Below are 12,132 nucleotides of genomic sequence, written 5' to 3' on the forward strand. Positions count from 1 at the left end.
GGCAGGGGGCAGCTGGCAGAGAGAGCCACCTGGCCTTGAAGGCAGCAGACCCAGGAGGATTCCACCCTTACCGCCTGCCTCCGCGGGCTGGGGGCCTCCCTCACAGCAACTGTTTCCCAAAAAATGTCAGCCAGGGGCCCCCATCCTAGTGACCAACCACGGCGAGGGACAAAGCAGGACAAGAGTGTGTTGTCAACAGGAAGGTATGACCCAGAGGTCGGGTTAGACTTTAGGGGAGGAGAAAAAATCATTTTCCTCCTCTGATTGGAGTCTTATAAATTGGACCCACAGAAGACAAATTAACAAAAGAGAAACAAATAGTGCATTTGCTGTAGGCATCAAGCAACCTATGGAAGAACTCTGTAAAGAGGAGCTCAAAGGGATTGCATGGTATCTGGTGATAGGAAAAAAAAAAAAAAAAAACAATCATCAGGTTCAAGGTGTACACTGGTGGCTCCTGGCCCCTTGGTCTTCAAAATTAGCAACATCAGGCTAAAGGTTTTCTCTTGGGAAGCTCGGACCTGTCACAATGTTCAGACCACCTTCTTGACATTAATGTTTCTTTTCTTTTCTTTTCTTTTGTATTGGGAATTGAACCCAGGGAGCTTAACCACTGAGCTTCATCCCCAATCCTTTTTATTTTTCATTTTGAGATAGGGGTCTTGCTAAGTCGCTTATAGCCTTTCTGAGTTGCTGAGGCTGGCCTCATGCAATCTTCCTGCTTCAGCCTCCCGAGGCACTAAGTAAAGGTCCTTTCTTTTATGAAATAATAGTGATTAATAGATGATGGTTTGTGTGTATGTGGCAAAATATACCATTGGCATTCGAACAGGGGTTCACTCTGCTGGTTGGGGTTGCTCAAACCTTGCACATTCCAAAGAAAGGAATAACCTTTGACTTCTGCTCAAGATTACTCCTGTGTTCTTGGAATATCACTGTCTTTGCATGTCTTCAGCCTTGAGTTCCAGTGAAACAGTTTGACCAGAGAATTTAGGCTAGCAATGGAATGAATAGTGAAGGCCTGATTTAGCATTTGTGAGGTTCTGGGCCACAAAGATCAGTTTGACCTTTGGGGACGTGGAGATTGAGTAGCTAAGGTTAGTCACATGGATGCTGCGTGCCTATATGACTGACACTCAATAAAAATAAAAACGGGACACCAAGGCCCCTGGTTGGGTAAGTCCTAGCAGGTGTTGTCATGCATCATTACCAGAAGGATTAAGTGTGTTCTAATTTGACTCCACTGGGAGAGGAAGATTGCAAGCTTGCATGTGGAGTTTTCTGGACTTTGTTCGTGCACCTTTTCTCTTCTGATCTTGATCTGTGCTCTCTCAATGCAATAACAATAAACAAGAATATAATGGGTTCTCTGAGTCCTGTGAATCAGTCAAGCAAATTGTCAATCGTGAGGGTGGTCTTGGAGACTCTTAGAATAGTATCCAAAGTCAGTTCCTCAGTTTCTATTAAAAATGCACCTTGCCAGACACAGTGGTGCATGCCTGTAATCCCAGCAGTCTGGGAGGCTGAGGCAGGAGGATCAAGCATTCAAAGCCAGCCTCAGCAACTTAATGAGGTCCTAAGCAATTCGACAAGACTCCAATTTGTAAAATTTATATTTTAAAATTAATAATAATGCTGGGGATGTGGCTCAGTGGTTGATTGCTCCTGGGTTCAATCCTCAGTACCAAAAAAAAAAAAAAAAAAAGTGCACCCTGACTAATAATAGAGTTACATCCCAACATACCCATAACTTGAAAATATCATACATAAGCTGAAAATGTATCTACTGCACCTAACTAATTGAGCATCAGAGCTTAGCCATTGATTAATAAATTACTGTAGAGTAATAGGAAACTGCAAAAATAGTAGAAAGGTCTGGTGTTCCCTCATGAATCTCCCTCAAAGGTAAAACTTTAAGTAACATAGTACAAGATCAAAACCTTGGGCTTTAAAAAGGATTGGCACAATTGGAAGATGGGGGCTGGTGACAAGCCTACTTCTTCCTATGGGTTCCCCAGAGAACCTGCACAGGTGCATAGGATGTCAGCGCTTGCCCTCAGGATGGTGTGGCTGGCGGGGAGTTGTTCCTTTTGCCACCACTCAACATCCAGAGTTTCATGTGCTTATTGCCATCCCAGAGAAAAGATCAAAATTCAAACTATGGTTGCTACTGAAGGTGTGCTGTCTATTGAATGTGTCTTGTCCAAAAAAAAAAATCATAAGCCAACCATCCAACTGGGGACTGTCTGTATTTTTTTTTTTTTTTTGACACCTCTGATTCAACCCAAGTCTGTTTGTCATGGTGCTGAGCTCATGATGGAGAGGTTGTCTTTGGATGGTCCAGCCCTGGGACCCTATCCATCCCAAGCCTGGGGAGTATCACATGCCCAGTTCTGTGAGAAGTGTTAGCTCAAGCCTGGGGTGGGGCTGGGACCATTCATTCAAGTAGCCTGTGCTGCAGAAGGCCAGGCCAGCTCTCTGCACTTCAAGACAAAGACTCTTCTGGACATGGGAGTTCTCCTAAGGAAGGAGAATGGCTCTGCTCAGCTCCAAAGAGCTACTCTATCTTTTCTTTTCTTTTCTTTGAGAGATTCCTACTTGCTGGGATATCTATCTCCCTGGACTTACAGGCCAAGCTGTGCTGGGTAGCCTCTTCCAGCACATGCCTGTTGGTAGGAGTGAAAGGGGTAACTTTCCTACCTTTCAGGGAAAATTGAGGTATGGGCATGGGGTTTGATATTTTTTAAAATTATAGTACACACACACACACACACACATACACACAACATTTATAAGGTACACAGAGAATAATAAAAATCATTCATAATTCCACTGCCTAAAGATAGCCAGTTTGGGGAAAACTTTATATTTACTCTAATAAAAATATTCTTCTTCAATATAATCTTAATAGTTGTGCTGTCTTTATTTTGTAGGTACATCACAACTTTTGTAATCAGTACCATATTTTTGAGCATTTAAGGAAGATGGGTCCGTTTTTCTGTCATTGGAAACAATGACCTCATAAGGCCATTTTGCAATCTGGCTCTATGGCCTCTGTCCTCCTGCCAGGGCCAGCCCGTCCATCTCAGGAAGAGGCTGATGCATGCTTAAACCAGGTTCATCTTCACACCTGTGCAGGTTCTCTGGGGAACCCATAGGAAGGAGTGGGCTTGATCTACTCTTGTAACAAAGTGTAGACTTAAAAACATTAGCTCCTGAGACTGAGTCTAAATATTTATCTGTAGGGCTGCCTTGGTTTTGCATTTTTATTTATTTATTTAATTTTGTGTATCGGAAATTTTTTAAAATTTTTTTTAGTTGTAGATGGACACATACTTTTATCTTATTTGTTTATTTTCATGTGGTGCTGGGGATTGACATATGCTAGGCAAGTGCTCTACCACTGAGCCACCACCCTGGCCCTGGGTACTAGAAATTTAACAGGAGTGCTCTACCAACAAGCTACATCCCCAGACCCCTTTCTTTCTTTCTTTTTTTTTCTTTCTCTTATGATACTGGGGGTTGAATCTAGGGGCACTTAACCGCATCCCCAGCCCTTTTCATTTTTTGTTTCGAGACAGGGCCTCACTAAGTTGCTGAGGCTGGCTTGCAATTTGCAATACCCCTGCCTCAGGCTCCCAAGCCACCAGGATTACAGGTGTGCACCACCGCGCCCTGTTTATTTCTTATTTTGAGATAGGATCTCGCTAAATTGTCCAGGCTGGCCTTGAACATGCATTCTACTTGCCTCAGCCTCTCAAGTAGTTGGGATTACAGGCATGTGTCACCATGCCTGGATTGTTTTTACTTTTAATTTTGAAATTATTATAGATTAATAGGAAGCTGCAAAAATGGTAGAAAAGTCTGGTGTCCTCTCTCACAATCTCCCTCAAAGCTAAGGCTTTAGGTAACTATAGTAGAAGATCAAAACCTTGGGCTTCAAAATAAAGGTTGGCACAGTCGGAAGATGGGGGTTGGTGACAAGCCCACTCCTTCCTATGGGTTCCTCAGAGAACCTGCACAGGTGTGAAGACGAGCCTGGTTTAAGCATGCATCAGCCTCTTCCTGAGAGTGGACGGGCTGGCCCTGGCAGGAGGCCAGAGGCCAGAGAGCCAGATTGCAAAATGGCCTTATGAGGTCATTGTTTCCAATGACAGAAAAATGGACCCATCTTCCTTAAATGCTCAAAAATATGGAATTGATTACAAAAATTGTGATGTACCCACAAAATAAAGACAGTGCAGCTATTAAGATTATGTTGAAGAAGAATACGTTTATTAGAGTAAATATAAAGTTCCCCCCAAACTGGCTATCTTTAGGCAGTGGAATTATGAATGATTTTTATTTTTCTCTGTGTACCTTAACCCCCGCCCCTTGCCTTGACCTGGCACTAATTAGGGCTCCCTGTGTCTTCTGTTTCCCAGGGGAGTTAGAGGGGCATCTTCAGAGGGCACCGGAGGGGATCTGCTGTCCTCTGGGAGAGGGGGAGGGGTGGGACATCAAGAGTTACCCTGAAGAGCAAAGGTCCAGTCCTGAGGGACAAGGATCCTTACGTGCTGTGAGGGAAAGGGGGTGGCAACACAGCCAGTGAATGGCCCTCGGTGGCCAGGCACAGGGAGCAGACACTCTGGTGGCTGGTGAAATTCCAGAGCCAGGCGGAGGCCAGCGTTCTCCCCCGCCCACCTCCCTGGTGCAGCTTCTGCACCATCTGCTCAGGCACACCCAGCCTTCTCCACCTCAACCAGAGCTCCAGGTGGGGGGCAGGGCTGCTATGTGCTCAGCTTTGTGCTTCCTGGAGCTTAGCACAGGGCCTGGCTGGTGTAATATAGAACAAATGGATGGATAGATGGACAGACAGAAATGGGTGGGTTTAAGGATGGAGCTTTCTCTCCCAATCACCCACTTCCATCTCCATTTGCTGATCCTCTACCTCTCTGCAGGTTCAGATGCCTCTTTCTTCAGCCCTTGCTGGGCCCTCCAGGCCCCCACTGCATTCCACAGTGACCTCAATTACACACCTTAGCAGTGTATCTGATGCCCACATCATGGGACTCTGAGCTGACTTCTTTTATCAGTGTATGAATCATAAAGGCAAGGTCAATGTCCTGCCACTTCTGGTTCTCCAGTGGACCCTAGAGCCCCAGGACTGGGCACCTAGGAGCTACTGAATCAATATTATGAAAGAAAAGTTCTTCTCCACCCCCCCACCCCACCCCCACTGCCACAGGCTGCTTGGCTTCTGGTTGATGAATATAAGGGGTTGTGGGGGGCAGGGGTTTAGGGGTTCCTGACACCCCTTCATCTGCTAAGAGAGAAAGATTCCATGGCCCCAGGTGCATCTTCACTCCCAACCCCATCAGCTAATTCTTTTTATTTGCTCCCAGTCATGGTCACGAGAGGACCAGGGGATGGGAGAGGGATGGTGTGACTCAGCCCAATTCATCACCACAATGGAAAAACCCAGTCACCTGCCCTCCTGGCAGCAGGACCAGAGCTGCCTCTGCATCTGGAAGGGCAGCAAGCCACACTGTTTTCAAGGTCCTTTTGTCTTTCACCTGCTGGCGGAAAAAAAAATCAGAATGAAGCACTGGTTGACGCTGAGGATTTACCGTGTGGTGCGAATCTCCGTGACCAGAGACAGGACCAGGGACCACATGTCCCTTCATGCCAGACTCTGAGTTAAGCATCCACGTGCTTCGTCTTCTGTTTCACAAGTGCATTGTTATCTGAAGTGGGCACTGGTCACTTTTTGGCTACCAGCATCTGACATGGCCTTCCTATGACGCAGTGGGAGCCCACCTCCCGCTAGAGAATCAGAAAAGGCCCCTCCCCTGCCTTCCTTGAAGCTGTGTTGGAGGATGTGACCTGGGCTCCTCCAATCAGAAGTCCCACTCAGCACTGTGAATTAGAAACTGGTGGCAGGAGGAAGCCCAGACCACAGGGAATCCATTTTGGCGAAGACAGTGGCAGTGGCGGCAGTACACCTCTAGTCTCAGAGCCAGCTGCTGTCCAGATGCCCATGTCCAGTGTCCACATCTGTAGTCAGCACCAGCTGCAGCATCTGCACCCAGGAGTAGCCGTGGTGGTTTCAATGCCAGGCCAAGGCTGCAGTGTCAGGCCTGGCTCCTGAAACCCCCAGGCCAGGTTGAGGCGGGGGTACTCCCAGGCCCTCCTTTAAAGTCATTTTCTGCTTAAATTAGCTGAAGTAGGCCTCTATTTCCTGCAGCTAACACCCTAACAAATAAACCAGCTGAGTTGACAGACGGAGAGGGGAAGGCTCTCGGGAAAGGCTGCTCTCCCCTCCAGCCTAGGTGCAGGCCAGCCAGACTTCTGCCCAGTTTGCAAGGCAGCGACATTTAAAGCATCTTTTTAGGAGCTGAAAGCAAAGCCAGGGGACCCTTCTGGAGAGCCCCTGGTTTCAGGCAACAGCTTGATCCTCTGCAGTGTTCTGCTTTCCTGAGTTTAAAAAAAACCCACCATCCAGTCTGTCCCAGACAGCATGTCTCCCCCACAGGGAGAAGGCGAGTCCACCACACTGGGATTGCAACTAGCCCCTTTTGTTGACTCCGCAGTGACCCGTTTTGCCTGGCATGACTGCCTCCTTCAGAAGGAGCCACGCTGCCCATTCCTGGAGCACCCACCTTAATGCAATAGCCCCTGGGTCTCTTCCGGTTCAGGTTTCAGAAACCTGACCCACAGGAAGTCTCCCTTGCGGTTCACAAATTATCCAAGCCAAGTAGATTGTCTACACGAGGTCAAGGCTGCTTCTCACACAGACAGACATGACATAGTGTTGAAGCTCTTAACAGGCAGCCCTTTATATCTTCTGGGGTCTGAGTTCCCCCAAGGAATTCAGAACAGGCAAGGCCTCAGGAATTATCTCACTAGAACCCCAACAACTAGTTTTATCCAATGACTAGATCTTAAATTACTGAAAAGGATAGAACTCAGGAATCTTTAATGTGATCATGTCGGTCTCACCACCAATAATAATCATGACCATTTATTGAACACTTAGAACAGGTGTCTGCCTTCATCGCGAACATTTTCATCACATTTCATCATTTAATTCCTCAAAGAATGCTCTGAGGTCAGCATTACTCCAATTTCATGGACTGTGACCTGGAGGATACCAAACCTCACACAGCCTGGAAATTGTCCACCCAGCCCGTGCTCTCATGGACTGGCTCCTGACTTTGATGTACAGAACCACAGCCTAGTGAAAGGAAGAGGTTTCAGAGACAGAAGCTCCTTCTGGCCACTGACCTCCTCCTAAACCCTTTACAAAGGAGGAAAGTGAGGCAGGGATTTCCCCAAGGTGCAGAAGCCACACTTGCTGCCTCCTGTGGGTTTATATGCCGCACCCCAAACTGGACAAAGCTGTTCAAGGATATTACCTCTTCTGGAGCCACCAAAATCTTCCCAGATCCTCAACTGGAGGATGGGTTAATTCACCAGGGCCACAGTCTGCCCAGAGCTGAGGGAAAGCCAGGACCTCATGACAAACAGGGCCCACAAAGGTCACCAAAGGGAGAGAAGGTGCTGTAAGATCCTCTTGACCTTCTACCCCATCGCCATCCTGGATTCCCCAAATTACCTAGTCCAACACTTTTTGCACCCCAAAGGTCTGGAATTCCGGGAAGGGCAGAACCAAGGTTACTGTGAGAGCCTGAAGAGAACTTGGGTCCTCAGGAGCCCTCATGTCGAGCTGTCTGGCCCAGATAAAATTTGGAGGACCTTTCATATTTCCTAGAGTTGAACTCCATCCAGGGCCTCTGACCCTCTCTTTTTGGGGGTCGAGGGCGGTTCGCACTGGACCCAAGCAGTGTGAGGCGGAAAATGACTCTGGTCTCCCTGTTCCCTCTACCTGGGGTAATGTCAGGTGAATTGAGAACAGAACCTTGTCACACGCTCTGGGTGGGACCCTCAGAACCCAGACAGAGCACCTTTGCCCAAATTTTTACCTCGAGCTCTGAAAACCCAGGACTGTGCCGCAAAGAACCCTGAGGCCCCACTTCTTCCCGACCCTCCAGGGCTTTTCTCCAATGGTTCCCAGGCGGCGGCGGGTGGGGCCCGAGCGACAGGGGTGGGGAGGGGAGTGGCGGCGGGATGTGGGGAGTCTCTACAGGGCCTGGAGTTCAAACAAAGACAGAAGCAGAGGCCACCCTCTCCCCGGGAACCCGACGCCTCGCGGTACTGGGGAACAGGAGGGGGCGGCCAAGGCCTCACACGCACCGCACCCGGCAGATCCCCAGCGGCCAGGCCCTTCTCCCGGTGCCCGCAGGAGGTGAGAAACGGGCGGGGGATTGCGGATCGCCGGGGTCTCCGATAGGTTTGCGTGTCGCGGCGTCCCGCTGGCCCTCCCACCCACACACCCACCGACCGATCGGACGCGCGGGCCAAGATAGGAGGCGGAGGCTGGGCGCCCGGGACCGCCGCCGGGTTCGAGTCACCAGGCCCGGCGCGCACGGTGGGCCGAGCGCCCACGCCCACCACACCCAGTGGGCACACCCAGTGGGCACGCCCCGCGGCGCGCCGCCCTCGCCCCAGGCACCCGCGGAGGGGCTTGCGGGCTGCTGGCACCTGCACAGCGCGTTGGCGGCGGCGCGCGGAGGCCCGGCTCCCGCCTGCGCGTCTGTCTCGCTGGCAGCACCCTCGGTGAGTCGCCGCGCCCTCGCCCCTGCAGCCCCGGCCTCCGCTCCCTTTGCTATTGCGGCTGCTGCGCGCGCCCCCAGCCCCAGGCTTACGAGCCCCGCATAGTCTCCCGGGGACCCCATTTCGCCTACGCGAGGGCGGTGTCCGTCCTCCCCACCCCACCCCGGCTCGCGCTCCCGGCCGGGCACCAGACCCCAGGGGGCCACCGCCCAGCAGCCTCCCGCACCTCCCCTACAGCGACGCCCGGGGGCGGCAGGTTTCTTTGTTCCGGCAGCAGGCGCAAGGGCCCCCTCCCGTGTTGTCGCCCGTATTGTCACCCGCACCCACCCGGTGCACTCCATCCGCCTCCTGGAGTTCACCCCGACCAGGTGGCGGCGGGCGCCTTTTGGGGGTGCGCGGCCGTGCAATTGGTGGATTTTTTTAAACCTTTGTGGAGGGGGCCGCGCGGCGTAGGGGGCGGCGAGAGCACTCCTGGCTGCGGGCTGCTGCTCCTGCCTGGCTCCGGCTCCGCTCCAGCTCTCCCGCTGCTCCTCTCCGCGCCTTTCGCGCGCCTCGTCGCGCCCCGGCTTGGCCCAGCGCACTTCCCCGACGCCGCAGCCCGAGCCGGGCAGTGCCGGGCGCCGAGATGAAGGTGCTGGGACACAAGATCGAATTGCTGGCAGGTACCGCGACCCTTCCCCGCGGCCGCCCTCGGCGCGGCCCTCGCTGCCCGCTACTTTTCTAGTTGGAGCGGGCTCCGGGAGCGGTGGCAGGGTTTGGAGAGGCTCGGATCCGAGCAGGACAGGGCACCACTTAATTCAGTTAATAGCTAGCTCGGGTGCTACCTGTTCCTAGGCGGAGCCTGGCCCCGGGAGAGCACCTGAGGCTGCGCCCTACCCGGCTCGGTTCTCCTCTGAGCCCTTCTGCCGGTGGAGCGCGCAGCGCGCGGCGCGATCTCTAGTCTCATAGGAGCGGACCCTTGGGGTCTCGGACTGGTCGAGCTAGGGTCAGAACCCCGAAAGAGAGCCTGAAGCCCCAGGCCGCCAATTAATGTCGCTTATCCCCAAAGAAAGGAGCTTCTGGGCTCCTGGCAGGAACCGTGGTCAGGGCCTCTTATTTCCTGCACCCTGTGACAATCTGAGCTGCTCTTCGCTCTTCTCTGGGGTGAGAAGTTTCTTGTTGGGAGTAGAGGACAAGTGACTTGAAAAGTAGAAAGCCAGATTGGACCCTAATGACTGGGACCTCTTGGATTTGGGGCCCCTGTGGAGAAGTGACCAGATGCCCTGCTGGAAACCCACATCCGGGGGGCAATGGTTGGAGTTCCACTGCCCAGAGCAAGAGGTGGGGAAGAGAGCCAGGACCGGGGCCAGCCTCTGAAGCGTAGGAGACAGTCCTAGGGGTGAAGTGCGGTAGCGCCTGGGCTTCTCTGTTCTGTCCAGGACAGAGCTAGACCCACAGCAGGCGAGGTCCAGTCCAGACCCCACCAGGCTGGGACTTGAGGTGCTGAGCCCATGCCTGTTAGATGAACACACGGAAGGGACACGTTCCAGTGGATTATCTTCTGGCGCTCCAGGGGTTTGGTCCCACCCTGGAGACCCTTACTGTCTGGGACAAGAGAATGAGGACAGGACCCTATTGTAAGGTGGGGAAGGGACAAAAATCTGAGGTTGCACTTAGGAAACAGGATGAGGCCTGGGGCTAGAGGGCAGAGGTTAAATGTGGCAGCCTTTGAAAACACTAATACTGAATTTCTGCTCTTGGGGAGGGAGTTGGGATTACAGGCCAAACGTGGGAAGGAACTGGTCCCTGCCTGGAGTGTGAGAGAGACTTGCTTTGGGTGTGGAGTGGTGTCTGCAGGGCCAGAGTGTGTGGGGGAGGGGAGGGAGGGAGACAGGGTGGAGGGAGTAGGATGGGGGAGGTTTGGGGCTCTTAAACCAACAGCAGCCCCTGACAGCTCATAGAGAAGGGACTGATCCTTGGGCCCTGGAACTTCTGGGAGCACCCACCCCCAACCTTGCCAGCTGTTTTTTTATTGGTAGGCCTGGCCCAGCAACTTGGATGTTAAGTCCCTAGAGGGAGAGTTTTCATAGTGCCCTGCACGGAGAACAGACCTGGATGCCCTTCCTCCTCCTCCTCTTCATCCTGGAGAAGAAATGATAGGGGAGTGGGGGTTTTAGGGGTGTCCATGTTTTGGGGTCCCCATACAGTGTGCCCTCATCTCAACTGGGTGCAGCAATCAGGACCCCTCCTCCATTATCAGGTGGGCTCACCAGGTTCTGGCACTTACTAAGACCCTGGCCAGGCTGGGGTAGGACCCTCTTAGTCTCTATCATGTGTCACAGGCTCCCAGTGCATATCTACACCAGGCCTGGCGCAAGCACGTCCCCTCCGATGCAGTTTTGTCTAGACTTCCCTCTCTCCAGCCCCCTCCTGGCCTCTTCCTGGCCTCACAGATCTGGATTCCCACTCCAGCCCCTTGCCAGTCAGCTGGGTGATTTTGGACAGGTTGCTTAACCTCTCTGACTTCGGTTTTCTCAGCTTCAAGATGGAACTGTTGACCCTTCCCTATCTAAGAACTGGTATGAAGCCTGCTGAGACAGTCCAAGTGGCACACATGATTGGGACCTATGTCCTGTGGGCACCTCTCAGGCTTTGTGTCCTCTCTGGGTCCTTCATCTTGGGTCTCCCCCTAATGGGGATCTCCACCTGCCCTGGCTGATTGGCTGCCAGCAGCTCTAGATGTGCCCCCAACCTACTTTATTCCTGTCTCATGCAACTGGGAGAATTTGATTCATCCCTTTGGATGACAAGCAGGTCACAGGCAGGATGGGGTCCATTTATTGTGGTAGCATACAGTAAGTGCTCAATAGCTGTTGACCGAGTCTGAGCTCACATAGCCCCACTCGTCAGCCGCACCTGAGGGAGGCTGTGCAGGACCTCTAACTCTCTGCCCCCTGCCCGGCCCCCACCCCTTTAAAAAAAAAAACTCATATGGATTTAGCTCTTTTTAATTGTTTTCCCATTCTATTTTATTATGGTGTCCACTTCACCAATGAGGTCAGTCACTCTGTCATGTTCATACAGCTGGAGAGAAGTTGGCTCTGAAGTCAAACCCCAGTGCCAATCTGGAGTGGCCCCAGGCTTCCTAACTGTGTTGCCTAGCGTTGGACCAGTTTTTGTTGTTGGTTTGGTTTGGTTTGGTTTTGGTACTGGGGATTGAACCCAGGGGTGCTCAATCACTGAGCCACATCCCAGCTCATGTGTGTGTGTGTGTGTGTGTGTGTGTATAAAACAGGGTCTTACTATGTTGCTTAGGGCCTCCTTAATTTACTGAGGCTGCCCTCAAAGTTGCAATCCTCCTGCCCCAGCCTCCTGAGCCAATGGGATTACAGGTGTGTGCCACCATGTCTGGTTTTGAAGCTTCTCCACATGTCATTTCCCTCACCTGTAGAATGGGATATGTGTGTCAGGTCTAGAGCCATACCACCCTGAATGCAT

At 52.0% G+C, this 12,132-nt stretch overlaps 1 protein-coding gene across 7 annotated transcripts in view; it reads left to right on the forward strand.

The window, feature by feature from the left end:
- Nucleotides 1-8,154: 8,154 nt before the first annotated feature.
- Ndrg4 (NDRG family member 4) overlaps nucleotides 8,155-12,132 on the forward strand; it is a 41,991-nt gene continuing 38,013 nt past the window's right edge. For 3 of the 7 annotated variants that reach the window (XM_013366070.4, XM_021721538.3, XM_078032421.1), the window contains exon 1: nucleotides 8,155-8,287. Coding sequence is in view for 2 of the 7 variants with exons in the window: in XM_005318245.4 (XP_005318302.1) it covers nucleotides 9,281-9,317 (37 nt within the window). In the remaining 5 variants the exon portion in view is untranslated. Of the gene's footprint in view, nucleotides 8,288-8,525; nucleotides 8,659-9,184; nucleotides 9,318-12,132 lie in introns of those variants that run through there. The other 4 variants (XM_005318247.5, XM_078032423.1, XM_005318245.4 and 1 more) reach the window with 2 other exon arrangements.

The sequence above is a fragment of the Ictidomys tridecemlineatus genome, chromosome 15 (genome assembly GCF_052094955.1).
Source record: "Ictidomys tridecemlineatus isolate mIctTri1 chromosome 15, mIctTri1.hap1, whole genome shotgun sequence".
Taxonomy (NCBI): Eukaryota; Metazoa; Chordata; class Mammalia; order Rodentia; family Sciuridae; genus Ictidomys; species Ictidomys tridecemlineatus.